Source organism: Aythya ferina (genome assembly GCF_964211825.1).
Source record: "Aythya ferina genome assembly, chromosome: 1".
NCBI classification, from domain to species: Eukaryota; Metazoa; Chordata; class Aves; order Anseriformes; family Anatidae; genus Aythya; species Aythya ferina.
Window position 1 is genome coordinate 94921057 of NC_140296.1, and position 25459 is coordinate 94946515.

A 25459-nucleotide genomic window follows, 5' to 3' on the forward strand; every position below is an offset into this window, starting at 1 on the left:
TCAGCACAAAGTAAATAGCAGGATTTCTCTCATTGAATCAGGGAAACGTTAAATCAGCTCCCGTCATATGGGACTGCATATGAGAATCACCACAACACTGAGACTGGTTCTTTGCATTTGTCACCCAACTCTTTAAATATATATATTATTTTTTGAGGTATATATGTGACTGTCTTTGCCACTCTCACAGTTCAAAGTATTCTATTTAGGTATACCGCTATTGACGGATGAAAAATGAGACAAATTCAGACATTAAGACCACTGAACATTAGAAGAAGTGAATTTTCTTTGATATTTCTTCATACCTACTTACCCCCCAATTAAAAATTAAAGACAAAAATAAACTGTTGTGACAATTTTGACCTCATGAGTTATACAAGCTTCCTTCGTGATTGACAAAAGCAACTTCCAGTGCAACAGCTGATCTTTATTTCTTTACACCGAGAGATACAGAGAATTCTCTCTGTGATAACACAACCTTTGCGACAGCCTTAAACATACTCCACTATCTACTGACTTCTGCAAAGTGAAGTAGGGAAAAACAACAAAAGTCACATCAGCATTTTATTTCATTCTTTTGTAAGTGTAAACATAGTCATTCCCCATATGTGAGAACTTGCCACCAACCTGCTATCTGGTAACTGTTTCCTTGAAAATAACAGCAACTTCATAACCCCTTCTGCACCTAGGTCTTCTGCATTTGGCTTCCAGGCAGTGATTACTACTTCCATTGAATGCTTTAGCTGTCAGATAAAAAACACACTGCCCAGCGTTCCCACCTTTTTGTTCAACTCCACTTCAGGAGGAGGCAGAATTTCTTAACGTATTCAGAAAGCCAGGACTGGTAAAGCACGGCGCAACAGCACTTTTCCAACCAAAATAATGTAGAACTAGAACTAAATTGGAAATGGGAAGGGTGTGTGTGTGTGTGTTTGTGTTCCTGGACTGTGGAGTCCTCTAGTTTTGAAATATGAACATTTCAAACATCCTCTGCACAACTCACCTTGTTTTACCCTTCCTTCTTTCTTCAACATTTACTCCATAAACATCACAGCCTTGACCTTAAATATTTTGACCTTCCTTTTACTTCTCCCTTCTGCCTCATCCTCCCTTTCCCTACTCTCTGCTATCTACTATTCGGGTCATTTAGCAATGTAGCTGAGGTATTCCTTCTCAGGGGTAAGTTCACAGTTGAATGAGAACACACCGGAAAACACGACCAGAGAATAAAAGTGTGAACTGTATCATTCACCACAATGGGTAGTCTCATTTCTACACTCAGTTCAAGAGCTTGTGGGTCTACACCACAGACCAAACATAGCAGCTCTTCATACTGTATGACTGGTTCATACTTCAAATCTGTGTCTTTCCAATCTCTGCAATGCCAACTCAGATTAAGGCCTCCACCTTCGCATTATTTTTTTCTACTAATAGGCATTATGACCTCAGCAATTATTCAGTGCACCCCTTAGAAACAAACCTGAAACACTGAGAAGACTGACTTCTGCTTTTCTTTAATATGCAGCCACCTCTGCCTTGTTAGCACACCCTATAACAGGCAGTGAGCAATTAGCAATAGATACAAACACCTGTATCTTGAGAGCTATGTCCAAACGAACGTGCATTTAAGACAAGTTAGACCTACCCTAGTTCTGCCTAAGCATAGCAAATGTCAAACACCTGTGATTTTGTAGTTTAGATCAATCATCTTTTAAGCAATAAGCAAATGCCAACCTGAACTCTACATGAACTACTACTCTACTGAAGCACTGTTCTGCCTATTGTCCTCATGCACTACACTTAAAATGACCACATGAGAATTTGAGGGTACATGGATTTCACTCGGCTTGCTCTGGAATGAGGAAGGCTGTGAGAGAACCGGCGAACAAAGGGAAATTACCTGCAGCAGCAACTGCAGAACAAACAACGCCGTTATAAATACCCTTCCTCTAGAGGAACTATATTATTGTGGAGGAATTATATTATTAAGAATGGCTACTTCAGAAGCTATTTTACAATAACTATTCAGTCTACTTCCCTGTACAGAATTGCCAAATGCTACCTTTGCTCAGAGCAAAATTAAGCCCTAAACTTAGAAACAACCACATTCTCCAGCCCTGTTCGACAGGCCAATGCATCCGGGCCACTGAAACTTCTTGCCCGTGCTCTTTCCAAATGGAGTAAGCTGCAGCTAAGACAAAGTGTTCAGGAGGTGACAAAAAATTACTTCTGGGTGCCATCCTTCCCAACAGCTTGCAGACCTTTGACATGACTTGTCGGCCATGTGTCTGGACATTTGGCAGAGGGGGAGCAAGAAAGGCAGGCCAAGAGCAGGCTTCATTAGCTGTTCGGACCTTGTTGTGCCTGCCTTGGCTATCCTCTGCCCTGGACAATCTGTGGCAGGAGGTGGACTTTGGACAGGAATTTTGTGCATGCCCTCTATTGGTTTTGTGCCTTTCAAGGGACACTAGTTCACTCTGCTGTAGAAATACTGCGGCTAAGACCTGTGACTGGGAGAGACTGAGGTATGTATCCTCTCCTCTACCACTTCAAAAGTCCTGTGCAATCAACCTAGAAAGACTAAATGCCACTGTTCGGTGTAATCCTCCCACAACAAGTAAAGAGAAGGAAATTCTTAAACTCATAAAACTTTTTAATTGGAAGACAACAGAGAAGCTTATGATTTAATCCACTGGCAACACTATTAATCTGTTTCATTAATGTATAAATATTACTTTGAGTATGATCGAGAATTCTAGAACTAAGAAATTTTTGTGAAAGTAAAAATACTTTTTTTTTTTTTTTTTTTTTTTTTTTTAAGATAAATGAAACCCACGATCACTAAAATTCTCAGCTAAAACCTAAAGGAAATAAAGTACACTAAATTTCACAGTCAAAATCCTAAGCCCTGTGAGAACTCTGACTTTAAATTTCTATTGAGAAGCAGACTGACTAAGAGCAAATCTGGAAAAAGAAAAAAAATATCTACAACTCCACAAGTAAACAGTGAGAACTGAACCTGTATGTGCAGGACTTCACACAGACCTACATACTTGCACCTACGTACGCACTTGACTGAAAGAACATTAAAATTGAAGAGTGGTGTGCACAGAAGTTCGGAAACTCCAGAATCCTTCCACAGTTTTAATTTAGTGCCTCTATATAAATAAATTATGATGCTATCTAGCTACATGAATACCCTTATTTATTTTAAAAGGCAGAATGGAAGTAATGCTCACTGAATAGGCTGCTACACAATACAATTTATTTTCATTGTATTTAACTTAATATCCCTTGATACTCTTCAGACTGTGCCCCAAATAAAATTATTCTGTCTGCATATATATTGTATACAGTAGTTGTTGTTGTACCCATATAATTCATAATTTTTCTGCAGTATTCTTATGATATCAGGTTTTATTCTACCTACAGAAAAACATGGAGACAGAGATTAAAGACAAAAAGGTTTCATGATTTTAAATTTCTGATTTCGTATAAAGACTTTTTATAAAGACTAGGAACATACATCAGTCGGTAAATCTGTTTAACAGAGCTCTAGACAGGAGAAGTTTTATAGGAAGTTTCAAAAATCTGGGATTTTTGAAAATAATCCCAGCCAAATAAGAGGTCTGAAAGAGATGTTTCTTTCTGCTCACGTTCAGAACCAAGCAAGAACGGGTGCTTGCTCCATGTTAGACTAAGGACAAAAAAGTAGCATAGCTCTTTCAAACATCAGGGCAGTAACATGGGAATTCCTTCACATATCAAAACAAAGATCCATCCAAATCAGTATCCTGCTTCTGAAAGTGGTCAACAGCAGTCACCTTGGAGGACAGCAACACAGCAAGTAGTATGCGCCAGGCATGTTCTTCCAGCCTCCAGTCCAGAAGTTATGTGACCCAGAGCCTTTGTTATTAATATATTTTGCTCATTCTTTTCTTCTACAGATTTGCTGAACAACTGTTTTGCATTTCAGCTTTTGGCATCCCATGGCAAAAGGCTCCACAGTTTACTCTAAGGCTGCATTAAGCACCACCTCCTTTTGCTTGTCATGAACCTGCCATCCTCATGTGATGGCCTCTGCTGAATAGTCACAAAAATTAAGGCTGCCTTCCTGCAAAGGGGCAACAATACTGACATGAAGAAATGAATGAAAGGCTTCAGATTAGCAATTTTGTTTATTCTACTGTTGCGGGTCAGGTTTATTTTTTTAAGCTCCCTTTTGACACATCTTCATGTGATCCTCCGAGAGAGGATATTCTAATATATAGAAAAGAAGAAACATTCTCTATTAACTATACACACCAACATATTTCTTATTGAAGCTTTTATTTTTTCATAATATACATTGCATGCTCTTCAGAAGTTTTCCTACCACTTTGTAACTCCATCTAACTCCTCTTCATAAACACGTAGCTTGAGAAACACTGGTCAAATTCAAGTAACTTGGCTGATGATTCAGCCTAACATGACATTTGTATTACACCAAATGAAATATGTGAATCAGAATAGCTGAGCAATCAATACTTAATTATTCAATACATATTTTAAAAGACTAACATCTGCTTTAAAAGGAAAAAAAAATAAATCTTCAAAACAACAAAACAGTCATTTTTAAGAGGACATCAGTGTTGGTGAAAATATGCCAAGACAAGTGTTCTGATACTTCTTTTTTCTCTCACTCTACAAACCTCTGCTTATTTTAAAGTTTCATGCACTTATGCCTACAGTTATAAAGTTTACAAGTTCTGTAATTTAATGAAAATTCTGCCATTTAAACAGCATGGATGTAAAGACAGTGGAAAATGGCGCTCTACTATTTTACAATCACGTTGAAAGTCCGTAACAGCTTTTAAAACAGAAATAAAGAATGAAGTATGAATATTATTCCAAATAAAAGTTTAAAACTACTACTGAATCCCAACTACATAAGCATACTTAATGTAGCTGAAAAGCCCACACCTCTCAATCAGTTCCCAGTGCAACCTGTGAAAGACATGGATACAAAGAGGAAATACTGCTTATGCAGAGAGTTCTGACAAATCAGTAAGTAAAAAAGAGAAAAGGATAAAGAATACTTTGTTTATAAGTCACGGTAACCTTGTAATGCAGACAACAGAAATTTAGTGACAAAGTTTAAAATTACATGACTGCATGAAGTCATTCCATGCTATAAAAGAACCTTTAAACTCACATTCCAGAAGCCTTCAAAAGCAAACGCCGCTTCAAGCTCACACAAATTACTTTTTATCTTAAGATTTTTAACTTCATAAATGCACTAGAAGTTAGATTTACCTCAGCTATCAGTTTTCTGTAGGGTTTACAAAACAGTTGAAAATGTAAAACAAAACCCTAACAAAATAAAAATCAGCTACTCTAACTTGGTCTAGCTTCGGTCTTCGTGGTGAGTTGGGTGAGTTGTCTCATAAATGACTGCAGACTATTGCTCATCTGAACCAGTGCTCTCACAGCTCACTTAGTCAACTCTAAGCGTTAACTCTGGAGAATGCCGTCTGTTCTTTTGGTATTAACAAACTAAACCAATTATAAAAAATTTTAAAGTATTAAAAAACAAGGGGAAAAAGTAGTTCCCAAATTGAAGCACTTTTACCAAAATTTCAATTCCAACTGAATCAAAGGAATCCAAATCTGCTGACGACAGTGTCATGTCAAAAAAATGCCAGTAATTTCCACCATTATTAGTAAATGTTTGGTGGTAGTAACCCTCTGACGTGTTAATACCTATGCTCGGGGGGGGTGGGAGGAAGAAAAAAAGGATACAAAACATATGTAGATGGTTTTACTAAATTAAATAGTCCATTAACACTACAGTCAATTTTACTGAGTTGGACAGGAAGAATGAGAGCATTTATGCGAAGCAAGCCCATAATTTGGGCAGCTAAGGAAGACAGAGGGAGGGACTGGGGAGGGCTGCAGAAGGTGAATTAATCCATTACTGAGCAGGACAAAGCAGGTTGGGAAAGCAGCAGAAAGGAACCAGACGCAGATTTAAGCGACGACAATGTTTTAAGACCACATTTCCCAATACTCTTTAGGCAGGGATGATATGGAGGTCAGGAAAAAAAAAAAAAAAATCCAGGCTCGACAGTTACAGCTGAGGGTTTTCTTTTGAGGGGGGCACAGCGACAGACGTGAGGGATGCGAATACCCCACACATTTTCACAAGGCCGGTGTGCGTTTCAGAAACAGGTTATTATACATTCACACCGCCTAGAGATAGCTATCTGAGAAGCAGGGGTTACTGCATTTTAGAAAGCACCGATATTAAAGCTGACTTTATGAACGTTCCCAGAGCCAGGCTTTCCACAGAGCTCTGGTTCTTTCACCGTTTAATTAAGAACGGGGGGTGAATTAAGCTTGGAAGGAGCTGTGTGAGACCCCTTCCGTGCTTCCCGAGCTATCCCAGTGAAGCTTTTATGTCGTTATTCCGCCGCCGCGGTGCGCACACACACACACACACACACGCGGCTATTTCAGAGGCGCAGGTAGGCGGCTGTCCCCCCGTGAGGAGATGGCCGCAGGTAGGGGCAGCTGCGGGCTGCGGCAGCGGCACAATGCGGCGGGGCGGGGCGGGGCGGGGAGGCGCGCGGCAAACCGCCCGGCACCCCAGCAACAGCGGGCAATTAGCATAGCCTACCAGCGCGCCGCCGCCGCCCGATTGGGCGAGCCGGGCGGCGGGCGGGCCAATGGCGCGGCGCTATGCAAATGGCTCCCCCCAGTTGCCAGGGCAGAGCTGCCGCCCGCCGCCCAATGGGGAAGCGGGGCGATAAGCGAGAGGCGAAATGGAGCCGTGTCACGCTTCCAAGGCGCTGTTAACGCTTTCAAGTTCAAAGCCCAACCGCCGCGGCCGGCGACGGTTGGAGCCGCGCGCGACGCCGGGCGCCCGCGGCAAGGGCAGGGCAGGGCAGGGCAGGGCAGCCCCGCGCACCCCCAGAGGGAGGCTGGGAGGGGAGGGGAGGGGAGAGGAGGGAGGGGAGCCTCGCCCTGCCCTGGGTCGCCTCACGCAGCAGCCCCAGGGGTTGCCGCACCGTGTCGGGCGGGACGCGCTGCCTCTGGCGCAGCACCCCCCATTTTCACAACTAATAAACTGCTGGGGTCTCAAAGACCGAAGGAAGAGCCTCCTTCGGTACTTGCTGCGCTGAAAGATTTTAAATGAGCGTTGTTGTTTTTAAATAAATGAGTTTTGGGGCGTTTGACTAAACAGAAGCGCCAGGTTCAGGGCTGAGCATAATAAACGTAAGCACGGCCATGAGAAATAGCCAATTTCGCCCATCACTTACAAACGTCACCCAGTCAGCGTCCGTGCACACGGCAGGGCGAATCGAATCCCCCAGATCCCAGCTCCTGACCACCGTCAGCCCCGGCTCCCCCACACACAGATGTGCGCTGTCCCTCGCCCCGCGTACAATGGAGAATAATCTGAACGCAGCGCCTGACAGACTCGCTCTGGAAGCGACTGCCTCTCTGCAGAAGAGGAGGAATAATGCGGCTGCACAGCCTGGCTCTGCACCGTGGTACACGCAGGCAACCGCGTGCTTGCTGTACTTCACTCTCTGCAGGCGGGCGGTGAGGTGAAGGCGTTATCACTGCGATTCACTCACCTGTCAGATGCGGGTTTGTGTGTTTCTTTTTCTCAGGGGCCTGTGGAAGCCGCCTGACACTGGTGACTGACATCCGCTATCCAGGCACGGAGCAGGTACAGGAGCCGAAGCACCAGCAGCCACTGCCTGCGTTTCTCGAAGCCGCCCAGGGACTGTGGCACTGCTCTGCCCAGCAGGCAGCTGGAGCAGGGCTAGGACTCCTGTCAGCCACTAGCCAGAGGCACTGCCAGAGAGGTGAGGGGCTCCGCGTTTCCTTATGCATCTGTAGACACCCCATACTTTTCAGCTGTTAACCACAGAGTCTGCTTAAAAAAACAGTGCCAAAAATGTAGGTTCCAGAGACCAAGTCTAACAAAAATCAAAGTTTTACTGGCTCTCTTATTTGGAAAATTTTAAATTTGGAAACTTTTAAAATTTCAGAAGCATTATCAATAGTAACTGTACTATTTCCTTATGTGTCCAAAATATATTAAGTTGTCTTACTGCGTGCATCAGCCCCTCTGACACACACAAAAATCAATTCAATCTGTTCTTTATCTCATTTTAGCTTTTTTAACTAAATTTCTGCTCTTTGATTTATGCCTATCTAGCATACCCTGTAACAGTGCAGCAGCAGCAGGCAGAAGAGCGTTATCTGACCATCGGCTTACAAGATTTTCCAAGCAATCCATCCTGGGCCAGTATCTTGCAGCACTAATCCTTCTCCTAGTCTGCTCAACTGTCCTCTCAAATACTTTTATCAGCAGTTAAGTAAGAAGAGTTCCTTGAGTTTGTGCAGTGTCTTTTCTCTTCCCCGCCTCTAAAGACGACAAATAACATTACTTACAATTTCCAGTTCACAGTACAAAACTAAAGACAGTATATAAATTATCCGCTACACGGCAACACATCAAACCACACAACCTGTACAAGAGGCAAAAAACATCAAAAACTTTGTACCTAAGCAATGCCAACACCTAACATGTAGCCCAATGTCTAAACTTTACTTTACAGATTCAACATATATTTCCAGCTGAACACAATATAAGGTTGGCACGGAAGTGAATCATTTTTAAAGCTCTCCTTTAATCTACAGTACAAATACATATATATTAAAAAGGAATCTTTTCCTACTCATAAAAACCATCAAGGGAAATAGAATAATTCAAGTCATTTCCCATTTGTAGTTACTGAGACACAAGATATATTTAAACAGTTGGTACAGAAAAAATGGAAAGCATCTACCATATCAATGTACAGCTAGCATGCCAAACCATTAATGTAAGAGCTAAACAAGGGATGAATACATCATGTGCAATAGTCTCACATGATATAAATTATTCAATACCTGACCAAAGAAAACAGCTTTCAGGAGAGAGGGGGAGGATCTGAAAGTGCTTTTGTAGTTTGAATAAATACAGTACTATGAATTGATGAAAAATATTCTTTTACAAAAAGAAAAAAAAAAATCTAACTCTACAGCACAGTTAAATAATCACATTTATTTTCAGACTATTTCACTAAGTTATGTCAATCCAACTTGCATTCTGCTGTTTACCATTAAGGTTGATTTCATTTTATACAGCGTTGAGAATTTTGAAGTAAAACTAACTGTAATAACAAAATGATTTTGACATAGCATAAATTCTGGAAACATATGCTTGCCTCTGTCCCCTCCTTCCACTTGCAGGATTTGGATAATGCATAGCCCTATTGATACTGCCAATCTTCTTGCTTTACTAATTTCAGATTGGCTATACTACTCTATTTAGGATTGCTATGCTGACAAAAAAATTTAACAGGATACTTTAATTGATTATGTCAAATAAAAGCCTTTTGTAGACTTAAATAAACAGACAAAGGGCCCTTTAAGTGACAAATTTAAAAAGAAAAAAAAATCTACACCATTATAGGTTACACTGTGATTGTGGGGAATCTGCTGGCATAAGTATTCAAGGGAATGCCTTCCAGGGATGATTTCATGTATGATCCTAAAATAGTTTATTTCACTCAAACAGAAGTTGATAGTACATACTTAGTTTTGGCTGCTAACATAGCAGTTATTTTCTATTTGGAGATGGCATACTATTTTCACATTCTGTATTAATAACAGATATTCTGATACATTTCCTAATCTGATACATTTTTTAAAGAAAAAAAATACTTGCAAACTCATAAACATGCAGTTCATATTAATCCATAGTAGTTTATAAAAAATATAAAAGTCAAAAAGTTTATTTACTCACTCCAAAGTATACTGGAAGCACCAGAACTATTTATTTTATATAATATTTACACGTTTGAAGTTGTAACTAAATCACTTTTTTACTGTGTTGTAAACAATTTGATGGCTGATATTCTCACACCGGCATGTTACAATAGACATCTCAAGCCAGTCCTTATTTCCTGAGAAACTGCCTTCAGATTTCTTAAATCATTAAACCAATCATTCCCCTGTAGAAAGCTCTAACATTTCCGTATCTATCTAGTTACAGAAAAATATAACTAAAATCAAAAATAAAGCTATGTTTTCACAAGTACAGTGAAGCCTCACTCTTCCAAAGCACTTATTCAAAAGACTGATTTCCTACCTTTGTAATTTCTGTATTTGTTATACACACCTTTAAGTTTACTTATTTTGATTATTTATTATCAAATAATCATTGATTATTTATTACTTATTTTGATTTGTCTCATTTTGAAGTACTAGCTTTCAATGAGGAAAAAAACATTATGGCTGAATACATGCTTGCTACTAGCAACCACCAAAGACAGTGATGCCAGGTTTCATTAATCCAAACAAGAATACAACCTCAAAGGTTCTCTGTAAATTAATTTCTCCAAAGTAGCATAAGTTTGAAAACAGAACAAATAAAAAAAAAAAAAAAACTTCTACTGGTATACCTTTAGGACAATACTATGATCTTAGAAAAATATTTTACAAGTATAACTCACATTTCCTTGATATGCTTCACTGGTTTTAGTATAAACTAAGCAGCACATATTTAAAAAAAATACAGTTAACTATTAAAATGTCCCTTTTTCAAATCAATAATAATAATTAGAGCAACATTATTCAAGTACCAAAGTTGTACAAATTGATAAACTTCAAATTTTGTCTACATTTCCATCTAAACATGTCTGTAAATCTTATTACCTGGTTACAAAACCTCAGTTACCAGAGGATGGAGTTCATTTGCCATGACACAGCTCCTCCTTCCAAAAAAAACTCCACCTTTCTCCTCTAGGGGCATTATGGAAGATGCATAAGGCAACGACAATGTGTCCCTATTGCCCTGCTTAAATTGTAGCACTTAGGCCTTTCTTCCCTTTGCTCTGGTTGGCTTTATATGCCAATTCTCAAAACAAGTTACTGATAGCAACCTGTTGGATGCATCTACAGCATCAATATGGGAAGGAAGGCAGGCAGCGAAGTACTGTCTGGCCACCAGAAAAGAAAACTTACTTCAAAGGCTGTGCAGAAATGGTTAAAAAAAAAATAAAAAACTAATTCCACCATTTCCTGAAGGACATGAAACTACATTAAAGAAAACACGACCAGGTGGTTTGATAAAGCTTTGAGTTTGGTTTGGGTCTTTTTGCCTCCACAGAGGTGCAGAGGAAGAACATTTCACCTAAGAAATGAGTCTTGAATGTTTTTACGGAAAGGGGATTATGTAAAAATGTTAATCGTATCTGAACTCTAAACGCTAAACAGACAAGCAATTCTTCAGGGCTCGGCTAATGACTATGTTCTGTGAAAAGATCATCACAAGTTCAGTTTGCAGCATAAACGCTACCAAAGTTCTAACCCCTGCAGGCTTTTAATTCTTACGGAGTTTCAAACACAACTGCGCCAGTGGTCTGGTCAGAGCACCCTTCCAGTTCACGAGTACATACTGAACATGACATTTATAGGCATCGCACACGACTGTACTGCAACGCAAAAGAACTGTGATCTCCTAACATGTCGTTTTACCTAAGGTCTAGGCATTGCAAATGAAGAAAATGAAACAATTAACATGGAATCTCTTTGTCTTAAAAGGTTAGGTACCCATGCATATCGAAGCTTCAACGTTACAGTAAATTCTAAAAGTGTGTTCTCTGTGAGATAAGAGAATGAAACATAATTGTAACTGATTTAGAAATAAGATCTCGTTATCTTTTTTTTTTTTTTTTAAGGCAAAATAAAACAAAAACCCACCATCTTTCTAATTCCTTTCTAAAAACGAAACTTTCTAATCCAAGCAGTATTGTAATAAGGCACATTATCTCTTCAGCCATGCATAGCATGCTCTGTGGAATGAATGGGCATATATAAGCACTTGCTGACAAAACACTCTGCTTCATGGATGGCAGGCAGCTACCAAAAGCGAGGACTTTGGCAAATGCTCTCTTGGAGATGTGCATTTTAACTGCTCTTCTCTAGCAAGTAGATGTTAAGGTAAGAGGGATGCATTTTGAAGTGCCCGCCTCCTCATGACTGAAAAAGCAGACATATCAGGCTGCTGCCTATATTAAGCTTTTGTGGGAAAAGATGCCTGAAAAGGGGTACAGAAGGAATGTTACTGACAGCAGGAGCATTAATCAGAGAGGTTATAAAGCAATCTTCAAAGTAATAGGACTTTCTGCTACTACAGTGATGAATTTCAGGGGGGAAATATAATCAAAGCATAGTTCTCTGTCAGCTATAAGATGTCTAAAAGAAAATGAGCTGGGTAACTTAGTATCCTCATCCGGCAGACTGCCACTGAGCACCGCTTTTACCAAGTCACCCAAAGAGTTTAAAATCCTTACCAGAAAAAAAGAATAGAGCAATATTGTTTATCATGCTCCACAGCCACTGCAAAAAATAAGGAGCTGGTGCAGAATAAGCAGAAAAAATCCAAACCACTTGCTACTGCTTTGTAGCATCAGTCATTATGCCAAGCAGTGGCAACACATGAAGCTGATATTTGCCAAAGCATCTGGGTTGAAAGCGATGCGGTGCTGCTCACTGGCATTGCTGTACAAGCTAGCAGAAAACCGTTTCAAAACGTCAGTCAATCTCAGTCAGGCTCCTGAAGACTTCTACAGAACTTCGCAGAAACGCTACACATCTTAGCAACTTCTGAAAGCCCCGACAAGCACCAATAGACACCACGGAGAAGTTGCCCTCTTTCTTCCTCTCCCCCACTAAAGGGGAAACGGAGATTTCCTAGTGGAGGTTTCCTGTCCCAAATATGACTAGGAACTAAAGGGAGTGGACAGAGATTGCAAAATTGCCTTTGTTGTTATTTGCGAGAAGGAAGCATGGTAGACTCTTGAGAGTGCTGCAGTGCTGGTTGAGCTGACTAGCCAGCGATCCAATGTGTCAAAACGCCAGCAGCATTTAAGCTTTATGCTACTAAATGGGAATCATGCAAAAGTACAGGTGTGCAGAGAGACTAGTGATGAAGAAACCTGATTAAAAGGACTTAAGAAAGAGACAGCATTCTTTATGCGCAATTATTTCACTGTGTGCTGCACAACTGTTGAGAAGACAGAGAATAACATAGCCCAACCTGTGTTCCTACATAAGCATGTCCCAAAGACCGTGGAGGAGGCGATTGTTTGATACACTCATGGCTTCAGATAGAGCAGGAATGCTCTACCATCTCCTTGGGCATAAGGAACAAGTTCCTACAAGCCATGAAGTCCCCAGTCAGCTTCACTTCAACCTCCATAGATTTTCAAGGGAAGAGGACGTCCGCAGGGAACCCCCAAGCACATTCACATCTGGCCACGGCACAGTGTTTTCTACAGACACACCAACTGTCAGCAGAGTGGCCCGGAGTTCAGCTGCAGAGAATTTTGAGTTTTAGTTGCACATGTGGTTTTTCTTACAAACGGGCCACCTCTACCATACTCATGGGTATGACGCTACAGCTAACGTCTCTTGAATTCTCAGGAGGCCCAACAGACACGGACAACCCCTCACAGGAGAAAGGGAGGTCGGTCTGACCATAAAGCAAGCCAAGAGGTCTGCTCCTGTGCACACTGCACACTCCAAAAGGAGGCAGCGCATGTTTCTGTCAAGGGGGAGCCCGTTCACACGAGAAGGTGTCCAGATGGAGTAGAAAAGGCTGCAGGAGCCTGTGATGAAGTTTTCACCTTCAGACTGCAAAGTTTCCTATATCATATCTGAAGGAACAGGAAAGAACTCTGCAGTGGGAAGCACTAACATTCTTTGATTTATTTACAGAAATCCATGGTCAAAAAGTTTCAGTATACTAGCATAGTGATGATACAGAGGAAAAAACGGTCAAATAATCTAACCTTGACATGCCAAACAAATAAATATGAAATAACAAGTAAATATGTCTGGGCTAATGTGCATCAATTCAGAATGTAAACTTTACATTACTTTTATTGGGAAATAGCAAAATACAGAAGTAAATCTTAGAGCACCTAAAGTGTGTGTCACTCCACCCCCCCTCACCCAGTTCCATCTTTCCCAACCCGCCTTTCTCTCTCACTGGACATTCTCCTATCCTTCTTTATCACGGACAGCAGCAGAGCTACTGTCATTTTTAAAGAAACCAAACAACCACGGTTTCACATATGGAACAGAACTTTCCTCACCACTGACCAAAATTCCTACTGAGATAACATGGAGCTCTGTCATTTGGTTACCACAGATGTAAGGCTGCACAACCAAAGCTTTTGACAAGCTCTTAAATAGGAATACAAATATATGCATATACGTCCCACTTCTAATGATTTTCCAAGGCATTTCTTCTTTTTCAAGAACTGATCAACTCTTGCAGATAGTTGATATCTTCGAATAGACTTCGATAAGGAAGGTAAGAGAAGATCTGTCAGAGGTCTCATTAATCCAGAAGGTGCAATGCCTAATTACCTGATCTTTGATGAAATTCAGCTGATTCATTAGATAAAAAACTATGAAGCTAATCTTGAAAGGAGACCAAATCCCTAAGTAGCCTGCTAGATAGACTTTCTTTTTAGACACCAATTCACTTTTCTCTAAATTGATCATAAGGCTTAGGTAAGAGGGAGATTAACCACCTTCCTAATGGTTTACTGCAGCTTCTTGGAAAGGCAAAGCTACTGGTAATCTGTTACCACGGATAAGGTGGATTTTTGATGACTAAAAGATATTGCTACTAATGTCAGTTGCGGGGGAGGAGGGTACAACGTAAAACAACACATCGTTGTGTTAAAATTCTTTTAAAGCATAACCAAGATATAAGTCATGGGCAAGTGTATTTGTGCAAGGCAAGATAAATTCTCTTCTCTGCCAACCCTCTCCTCTTCTTACTGCATTTTTCACTAAAGTTACGTAGTCTATAGATCACACAGTTACAGGACACTAATTACTCCTGAACTTTCTTTATACATTGAGTGTTTCCAATGCACCTGAGTTGAATACCTGTAGCCAGAGTGAAAGATGTCAAGTAGAGAGATGCTGCTATAGATCTGGCAGTGTTTTTAACCCAAATCTTTGCTCTAGACAAACTTAGCTCCCAAATTCTATTTAAGGAAACTGCCTTCAATTGAGAAAGTGGAATATTGAGCTAGCTACATTTTGGTGGCACTTTTTTCTGAACAGAGTGTCAGAATTTTTGCAGTTGGATGGCAGCCGATAGAGTCTGGATTTCTCCCAAGAAAGAATGAAGTTTCGCTTCTTGCCTTCCCCTGGAGCTCCACATGCCTCCAGACATAGAGGAAAAAAAAAAAACAAACAAACAAAAAAAACACAACTAATTTTTGCCTTTCTCAAGATTCAAACAGTTGCTGCCTAGGGCCTTTTGCTACCAATATCTTTGTAGGAATACAAAGCTGAACAGAGCATTCTAAACCGAAGTTGCAGAATCTTCACTTGAAAATTGACCAATTGATTTGGGTGTGAAACGGTTTCTTTTCCCAAGGAAAATCTCTTTTCTTCAGAAGAAAAGTCATGAAGACCCATAAAGTTCATAAACTCAGCCAAGACAAAGAACAAGCACAACTTTACAGACACAAGTTGTCAGAAGATGGGAGAACACAGAACTTCCACAGAAACCCTACAGGAAAGCAACACAAAATTCTCTCAGGCTTTGTAAGTGAGAATGAAGCAAAGGAATATCTGCGTCTCCAGGTCAGGAAGAAATGGTTATATCCATATATATTTTTATATACATCTGTATCTATAACAAAAGGTAGGATGACTGCATTTTCTTTGTTGTGACCAAGCGATGTTCTTCCATGACAGTAAGTCCAAAGGGAAAGGAGAAGGAACTCTGCCCATTAAAGGCTAGCAGAGAACAGTGGACTTAAAGTCCCATACACATGGAACCAGCAGCTGTGTACATCTACAACAGCAGATTCAGCCGGGCCGAGGAGGGTTCCCGAGCAAAAGGACAACAATCCGGCTCTGCTCGTACAACGTTAGGGCATTCAGAGCATCCGTTCCAACTAACAGCTCTTCCCCAGCAACTCCCGGGAATGTGTGGCAGTCAGCATGTTCCAGGAATCATTCCCAATACGCGGCTTTCAGGCAGCCACCCAGTTTTACAGGCTAGGACAGTTAACTAGCACAGATGTGTGTGCTGCTCCATGGGGTCAGTGACTGGGAACATGCAATTTACTACCAGAGAATTGCGCATTTTTGTCTGTAAGCTTTTTTTTTCCTTAAATCTCTTCTGACTACATCTGCTCTTGCACCTCCTTTTGGTGTACTTTACAAATACTGTGATTTATCTGTCCTGAGAAAATCTCCTTCCAAGTAGTGAAACCAGAGAAAGACCGGGAAAATAAATAAATAAAAGGCTAATGCTCTATCAAACAACTGCACAGTGAGATCAAAGGGCAAGAACAATTAGTTGATAATGAGGGTCACCAAGCTCTAAACATACATGCAAACATGTACATATGTACTTCACAAAGTAGTCTAAATTCAAGTGCACAAGACTACTTCATTGTGTTTGTTTTTTTGTTTGTTTGTTTGTTTTGTTTTGTTTTCCACTTATTTGCCAGAATCATCTGGTAGAATCAAAGTTTTCCTTTGACACATCAAAATGGCAATTTTGGAGAACACTTCAGAGATGTGAACATTTAGCTTAAAAAAAAAAAATTACCTTTTGTAAAACACCTGAGACTAAGCACCAGCAATACACTTCATACAGCATGGAAATATTTTACACACGTATGTCAAGAATTACTCAGCACTGTAGAATGATTACTTAATTTTATAACAGAAAAGTTTATAGATGTATAACTTACCTTTAAGAAACAAGAGGAAATTGATTAATAAATCAATGCCTTTTTTTTTCTTACAATCTTTAAGGAGTTATTATATATGTCACTTACAGCATCAACTTAAAATAAAAATAGGAAACACTACCTAAAACAAAGTTGCAAATGAAAGTATAATGGAGATTTGTTGTTTTTCAAAGATGCTTTGATAATCTTTAGTAAATGAAAAAATTCAAACTGCAAACTCACCCTTGCATTCCAAGCCAGCACAAACCCTCCATATTAGAGGAAGGTAAACAAATGTTTGCCAAGCCTTTTTTTTTTTAATACTCTCAATTAGCTAATGTCTCCTTTTTTTTTTTTTTTAATACTTTTAATAGGCTGATCTAATACACAGGCCAATATTCCAAATTAAGATACCACTTATCATTTTTACATTTGCTCCATCTCTCATAGAATGATTTTTATCTATTTCTGAGACACTACTAGCACGACAAAACTTGCATTAATGACAGATGAAAACATATATACTTTTACAAATATATGAAAGCTTGCAATCTCATTTCAAGCCATCTAAATGTTTTCAATGTCCTTGAGGAAGCATGAAGATGAGTGAGCTAGCTACACTAAGCTACCATAAAGAAATATTTCATCAAAATAGGGTTGTATTCATCCCACTTCTTGGGCTTCTTATAATTTCTGTTGTCTGTACAGAGATCTTCATGTATTGTCAGAAATGGTTGCTTACTCCTCTGGGTTGGTGAGAAAGCCCTGAGGAACTGGACAATAATCACAGCATCACAATGCTTCTTCTCTATTCAAATGCCTTACTGCCTGCATAACCAGGTAAAACATAGCTTGTGTCCACAAACCAGGTAAGAATGAAATCAACTTCACCAACCTTTGCAGACCTGATCAGTCTACTGCATTTCCTGGAGAGCGCATGTATTGATCCTTCTGCATTATATTTCTGGGGCAGTGCAAACAAGTGGCAAGATCACTGCGGGATATTGACCTCAAATAAGCAAGATACATGAATACAAAAATTCTGAGATGTTAGAAAAGATGCAGTAAGACAAGGTAACAGTGTTGGATTGTGTACCAAACTTCACACTGGAGTCTGTGTTCACACATGAAGTGGATTCAATAAGACAATGAAATGTTAGTAAGTTCGTAAAGATTTCTTCTAAGATTTGCTGAATTTCTTTGAAACAGTCAATATAAGAACAAAAAAAAAAAACAGCTCTAGCACAAGCTACCAACCTGAGGGAACATAGACTTTAAAATAAAATAAAATCTTAAAGATCATACAGTTGAGACATGACAAAAAAAAAATACAGAAGAACTAGAACTAACTGGTACAAGCAGAGCTTAATACTGTGCATGTATCCTCAGTTTTTTAAAGAAGTCTTAATAATTAGTTTGTTATGAAAACACAGGCACCAACAGATTGCCATGGCTGGGGGCAGGAGGCAAGGTGGAAATCAAGAACAAACCTCTATGTCTGAAACGAAATTACTGCCTCCTGTTCCATCTTTATAGCAAATACAGTAGAGAGATGTCCCTATTCTCAATCTAAAAAGAAATCTAGATCTTCAAAGTTATTTAGGTACTTAACTCACTAAAATGTCAACAGTAATTAGATCCAAGTATCAATGCAGTGCTGGGCTTCAGAAACAAGGCCTCAGAATATCACATCAGTCGATCAACATATGTTGTGGTGCAAATTATCCACTAACTTTGTTGCCAAGATAACAACTGAAAGGTCAAAACAGCAAATTTCATGTCTTACCACCATTCATAGAAGCAAATAATTGTTTCTTGCTCTCTAATCTAATCATTGCCCGTAACAGTTCATCAACAAATATGCAATTCTGAAATTAGAACATCAAGATGAACATCTGAGAATTAAACATTCTCAGCTTCAAGTTATTTTCCAAGTTCAATTATTTTCCCTAATAGAGAAAGTTTTAACTAGACCCACGTAGATTATTCTTGAACTGCATCTAGTGACATAAAACATCTGATAAAGATGCCCGTAAGTTGTCTCATAGAATTATCCACATTAACAAGTATGGATTGTTGATTGCCTATTAAGACAGATATCATCATAAAACCTGGTGAGAGGAATGCTGACTTTCCTACATACACCTAGGCAAAAAGCTCCACAATCAAGTTTTAGATGATACTATGTTTATTCCACAAGCTGGTAATACCAGCTTGGTGTAACAGTTGGCATCAAGCTATGCAATGAGCATGGTCTCCACTGCCTGAAGTAACATTTAATATAAAAGTACTAATAACTGTGTATCAACGGTTGAACTGAACTGACTAAAAACAGAGAAACGGCGGTTTTTAAGATACCACAATGCCCAATTTCAGCAAGAAACATGAACAGTATTTACATAGTTCCTCCATCCTACCTGCATGATAAAAAAGCACCAGCAGAATCCCCATTAGAAACTACCAAGTACTACTAAGGACAGGCTCTTAAGACAGCCATCCTAGGGCCTCATGCACTGTATCTTGAAACCTAAGCCCTAAAGAATATAACTTATGAGATGGAGAGAGAGGACATTTACATCGGAGTGCATAATTTATAAAATAGGAGGCACTAAGGAATTAGAGAAGTGCATGTTTAACTCAAGCTACTATTAAAGCTTGTCTAGTGCTAGAACTAGTCCAAACTGATGAGTTTAGGGTACTCCACCTCCACAGAGAGCAAACCCAAATAAAGCTATTGCTGTGCGCTTGTACCAATGAAAGATTTCAACCCTGGGATGTAGTTTAGGAACGCAACACTTGAGAAATGATTCTTAGAAAGCTGTAAAGGGCAAGCTCCCGAACTAGCACTGCCCGGTGCTGAGCTCAAGGGAAGAAGCTCCCGCTGTATGGAAACTGCAGGTCCCTCTGCAGGAGGCACATGGCTGCATGTCACCTCACAGCCCCTGCCCACTCCTAGCAGCACTCCAGTGCCTCCAAGCCAGGCAAATAAAATCACTTCGTGAAAGAAGTTTGCTTCTCCAAGCACACAAATGGGACAAGAAAGCTCTGTCTGCTGTACAGCATGAAGCATAAGGCACAAATGCTCACACTTGCAAATGCCATAGCCAGAAAGTCACCATGATGTAGCACAGTGCCGAGTACATTAACAGCTCTAAATGCGGTCTGGCCACCACGAGAACCTTTCCTTCTCATTCACGAGCTGAACACGCCGACACCACAGGTGACTTTTCATTACAGCTGCTCATCTGATGACTTTACGGGCTCCAGAAAGACTTTGTGTCTGTAGTATGATGTTCACTGTAGACCGCAGACATTTGCTCAGTGGACTGAGCAAAAATGCTGGAAACAGGCAAACACTTCTTACACACAACAACTTTTATAATAGTTAAGATCATAATTCTTAATCTGAACTTTTGTTCAAAATCAAATATATGCTCAAGTCTAAATGAGTCTTTGCTCTTAGAAATAGGTAACAGAAATAAACTTCAGCCTTGCAGTATCACTGAAGCTGAATTGTTCATTCTAATTCAGAGGAAACATCCTTGTCAGTTAATACTTTGCTGAAAGTTACTTCAAAAAAAGTTTGTTTTTAAAAACAAGATGGCCACATAAATCAGGATACACAATTACTGTTCCAAGATATTAAAACTATAGCTGTGTATCTTTAAGACATTTACATTTGAAGCATTATGGAGCAACATGAAGCTTCCTGAAGTGCACGCTTGCTCTGACTCCTCTCCCCTGATAGCCCACTGAGCCGACAACACCGCAACTCCAGCAAGGCAGGAGAGGGAGGATCAGCTACAGCAGCTGAACTCTGCATCCCTGCCTCTCCCTGCTCCTCCAAGGAAGGCAGCTGCTGTTGGCTCCACCATCAAGGGCCCCCAAGCCCCACGGAGTATTCGTGTCAACCACCCCTAAAAAACAGCCTAAGAACGAGAATTTCGATTCATTCTGCTGCAAGGCACAAATGATAGCTTCAGAGGGAGAACAACCCGAGACAACCACACACGTAACTTTCTACAGGAATTCAAACCTATCAGAGTTGCTCTCTCTTAAGGGGAAGCAAATTAAATAAAAACCAAAACCTCTACAGATTTTCTATTTTAGACGTTTCACTCTGTTCCTAAATAAGTAGCATTCTCTGTAAGGGCAGGCTTCCACAACAAAACCCAGAAACAGTGAGGGTTTTTTAAATCATTTATTTCCTCTTTGGGGAGGACTGAGGCTGAAAAATTCAATCTTCTTTATCACAGGTACTAAGCAGTTTTGGAGGAGGGGAAAAACTTTTTTTTTTTTTCTAAATAGGCAACTTCTTTTTAAATATGGATGCAGGAATCTAACTTTAGCTGTCCAGGTTTTCACATTTCTGATCTCAGATGCAGAAAGTAGAGCATTAATCTAGTCTCTTGACTTCAAGGTTATCATTCATTGAGGTCAATGACTCCATCTCTGAAAAGCAGAACTTCCACTTTCAGCATGGTAACTGTTGCCTTGAAGTAAGCAACTGTGTTCAACCCCTTTCTGCCTGCTTTCTCACAGCTGCTGGCAGAAAGCTAACAGCCAGAAAGACAGCACAAACAGCTCCTGCTAAGGGAGTTACCTATGTAAAAATAGTGGTTAACTCTAAAAGCATTCTTACTCATGCAAAGAGCTCACCAGCCATCTATATTTAAAACTAATACTGCTAATAAGCAGCCCTGTCTCTTACATTATTTTCTCTGCATCTTCCTTTTGGGGGATGAAAATGAAAAAACCTGCACGCTCAAGACCTGAATAGCCGAGACTGACTGCCTGTAACGAGAGAGTTAAACATGAGACAAAGTTACTGACAGAATCAGTCCAACTGGAATAAAAGTCACCAACCAGAAACAAAACCAGAACCAGCTCATGCCATGCTTCAGCATGGAATTAGCTCACGGGCCAAACATTTGCTCCTTTTTAATCCGATTCTGGTTTTATGCCAACAGCATGTACATCTCACAAAAGGGACTCCAGGTATGCAGTTACCTAAGCGGAACCACAGATACTGGCACATTCATCAGCTCCACAACAACTAAATCCAGGTAAGTGAGAAAAAGGTGATGCCCTAGTAAGTTCCTGAAATTTCCTGGAAAAAGTTGAAACAGCACTACAGCTACCTCAGAGGCTGAATGGCAGATCTAGTATAATGTAAAGCAGGGCAACTTCAAAATACAGAGCAGCAATATTAGACAGTTTTCTTCGGACTATGCTTTTTTATGACTTTTTTTTTTAGTTAGAGTTTTTTGTATATTTGCTTTCAGTACTCACATATGAAGCATTCTTTAAAACAGCCATAGGTTTAATGAAATCTGTAGCTGAATTATTATAAGACGTGAGTCATGGCCCAATTCTAAATCTTCATTCTACTCTTACATAAAACTAACACCTGAATACTTGCAAGAGTCATCCTGATCCAAGAACTTCCCCAGTCTTTATTCTGCATTTGTTAAATTTTAATAAGCAACTAGGGAAAAAATAGCTACAACGTAAGCATTTACTATTTCATTGTTCTAGCACCAATGCTATTGAGTAGTATCGGAATGGGCTTTTTTTTTCCCATATTCCAAACATGAACATTATTTTTAAAAGGTTAAGAACAATAGGATCACTTCCAATGTTTCTTCAAACTTGAATATAACATTTTCACATTCCCTATCACTTGCTTGAATGTCAACGTCTCTGATGTGTTCAACATAATTTCACACTGAACAGAAGAATTTGATACAATTATTTTGATGTTTTCAGCATGCATGATGTTTTTCATACACATCTATGAAAATGTGAACGTGTTCAAAATGAAGTTAATATACGATAAATTCTAGCACACAATTAAAGATAAAATAACCATTCTACACTTTTTAATTATATTACATGATGAAATCTCTGGATGATATCATGTAGGCACAAGAATTGGACAAAATATTATAGAAAAAAATCTATGTAAAACATAACTGATAAGTTATCCTATTTTCTTGTTGCCCTTAGCATACAGAAATACCCCAATGATGCTCAATGATCTTGTGGGAGACCTAAATCAGGAAGAAATACCTGTTGTGTTTTAATATAAAATTCATCACCACCAAAAAGCAGTTTAGGACATGCAGCCATGCAACTTTTTCCTTCCTTTCTGCTGTCAAGAACAACACTTCTCCAACAGTAACTGTTAGCAGTTACTCTGAGAGAATCGGCGTGTGGTGTTCCATTCCTTCAGAGTGGATCCTTCTGGATCTCATACATCTGGTTTAGTAGATTCACACTGGTCCCTCATATGCTCAACTGAGAGGCAAGTCCTTTTCTGGCATACGTCAAGAAAAGACAACAGGCTGTAAGCTCTTCAAAAGCTTAAAAGATCAGACAGTTAATTATTCTTAATTATATATCCTAGGCCACAGCTAACAAGAAAAAAATCAAAGCCAAAACAAGGAAGTTCTTTGTTTTAAAACCAATTCATTTTTATAAGATAGGCTCTACAAAGAGAGGGAAAAAAGCACCAAAAGCAACAACAAAAATAACCACACAGTGCTACTCTACTTGGCAGGTGCAGCACAAGACGTGGCAATTAATTTTCAAATGTACTCTTTTAAATGCAAGATCAATCCTTGCTTGTAAGTACGCAGCACAATCCCAAATCTGATGCTACCACACTATAAAAAGTAAACACTTGCTAATACAATTATCAGCATAATTGTAGTATTAATAATAGCTACCACTGTAAAGGCAGCAATAGCATTGCACTTACGGTTCCAACTTTTCAGACACTGCTCTGGAAGAGATTAACTCTCAAAGAAGTAAAAAAAAAAAAAAAGAACACTACACATTCTGAAAATACACTTTTAACATAAACCTCATTCTAAGGCATTACCTTTGTTATCACATATTTGTGATGCACAAGCACGTCTGAAATATAAATTTAGCTCTTCCTATAATTAACTGAATGCCCAGCTTTGCTTTTTGCAAAGTACTTCACAGAAAAACCACGTAAGTCCTGTAAAATCTTAAAAAGTTAGCAAGACTGACAAAAAACAAATCTTGAAAGTCTTTTAGACCTCCAAACAGTTCCCTTCTCTGAGTGTGTCCTACATAGCACAGGTGCTAAGAGCACAGCAAAATATCTCTTTCTTCTGTGACAATGAAACATATCACCATCTTTAAAAGAAAAGAAACAATATAACGAGGGATACAGGAAAAAGTGAAAAAATAGGTCTTCCTGAGGGGGATTGCTTTTCCTTGGTTATGCTGCAGTTAATTCCAGGGTTTTTGAGTAGGTCAGTTTCCAGTGAGATGAAGTGATGCCCACTGTAACAAAGAATTTATTTATTTACTCTATACAAGCTCTCATTCTTTACCCAAGGGTAGCTTAAACATTACCAAGCATCTCTGAAACCCCAGATCAGTCACCCTCAGAAGCCGCGCCTTGTTAAGGATGCAAGAGGAACCACCCTCAGTAACCACAAAACCTTTCAATTTCTGGCCTGCGCTCTCACCAGCTACTTTGAACTTGCAGCAGGTATCAGAGTCATCACATGACTCTTGCTGTTACTGTACCAGAGAATAACTGCAGTACATTTTCTCATTCCAAGGCATACAAATCATCTTTGTTCTTAGAACCCCAACATACGGCTATTGGCTCTCCTAATAAATGGAGAGCTGCAAATCAATCTTACTTGTTTGATTTCCAATTTAAATGGCACATCAGAAGTCCAAAAGTCTTTGTCAAGTTACCACTGACTTTCACTCTGTACTTATCATGAGACTTCTAAATGAAGAGTTTGGGCTTTAGTAGATAGAATTACTACTAAAAACACTGCCTTTCAAAATCCCGTATACACTTCTATTCTTTAAGCTCGTAATTCTACAAGCTCACCATCATCAGAAAACCTGACCAAAACTTAAAATAAAACTTTAGCACTTTCAATGTGATTAACGTGTAAAAATACTAAACTTAACCCTGTCAAACAGTATACAGGTTCTACTTTGCATCATCATCTCTCTGTTCCATTGTGGCATGAATACTTTTAGTCTTTCAAACCTCTTTCTCAGTATTTAAATTGGGCTATATTTTAATCTACACAGCAATAAGCAAATGACATACAAACTAATAAGTTGCTATGACTGCCAACTTGAGAGAGCTCCACAAATTTTACAGGACACAAAAATATTTACTTTTAAGACTTTAACTGCTATCCCTCCGTATACATAACAAATTAAATATCATCCCTTCAGAATATTTTTCTTTCTCCTCTTCTTTGCCGTACCTCTTTTTATAATCTTTTTAGGACCAGTTTTACTTGACTTATCGACATACAATTTACTCACATACAACTGAAATGAACAAATGCTTAGTTTTCATAGAATGCAATATCCACTTACAGCATCTTGGCCTTAATCCAACATACTCCATGTAAATATACCCTGTAAAGCTGTTTATGCATGAACAGCTGATGCAACTGTCAATCAGGAGATGATCTGCATGCATACGTAAACGTATCTAGCTTTTTTCCTGACCTCAAGGATTCAACGGTTTTAAAGCAGAGCCAGCAAACGCAAGACCTGTCTTACAGACACTTCATTTGTCACGGGCACCAAAAAGTAAGCATTACGTTGTTCTGCAA

General features: G+C 39.4%; 1 protein-coding gene across 4 annotated transcripts in view; it reads right to left on the reverse strand.

The window, feature by feature from the left end:
- The window catches only part of DYRK1A (dual specificity tyrosine phosphorylation regulated kinase 1A), a 91466-nt gene that overhangs the window by 35123 nt on the left and 30884 nt on the right, over positions 1-25459 (reverse strand). The window contains exons 1-2 of one of the 4 annotated variants that reach the window (XM_084528863.1): positions 8218-8421; positions 7623-7924 (exon numbers count right to left, since the gene is read on the reverse strand). The exons of 2 other annotated variants lie outside the window; for them this stretch is intronic. In XM_084528863.1, the coding sequence (XP_084384989.1) occupies positions 7623-7695 (73 nt within the window). In that variant the 5' untranslated portion in view covers positions 7696-7924; positions 8218-8421. Of the gene's footprint in view, positions 1-7622; positions 7925-8217; positions 8422-25459 lie in introns of those variants that run through there. One more of the 4 variants, XM_084528862.1, reaches the window with a different exon arrangement.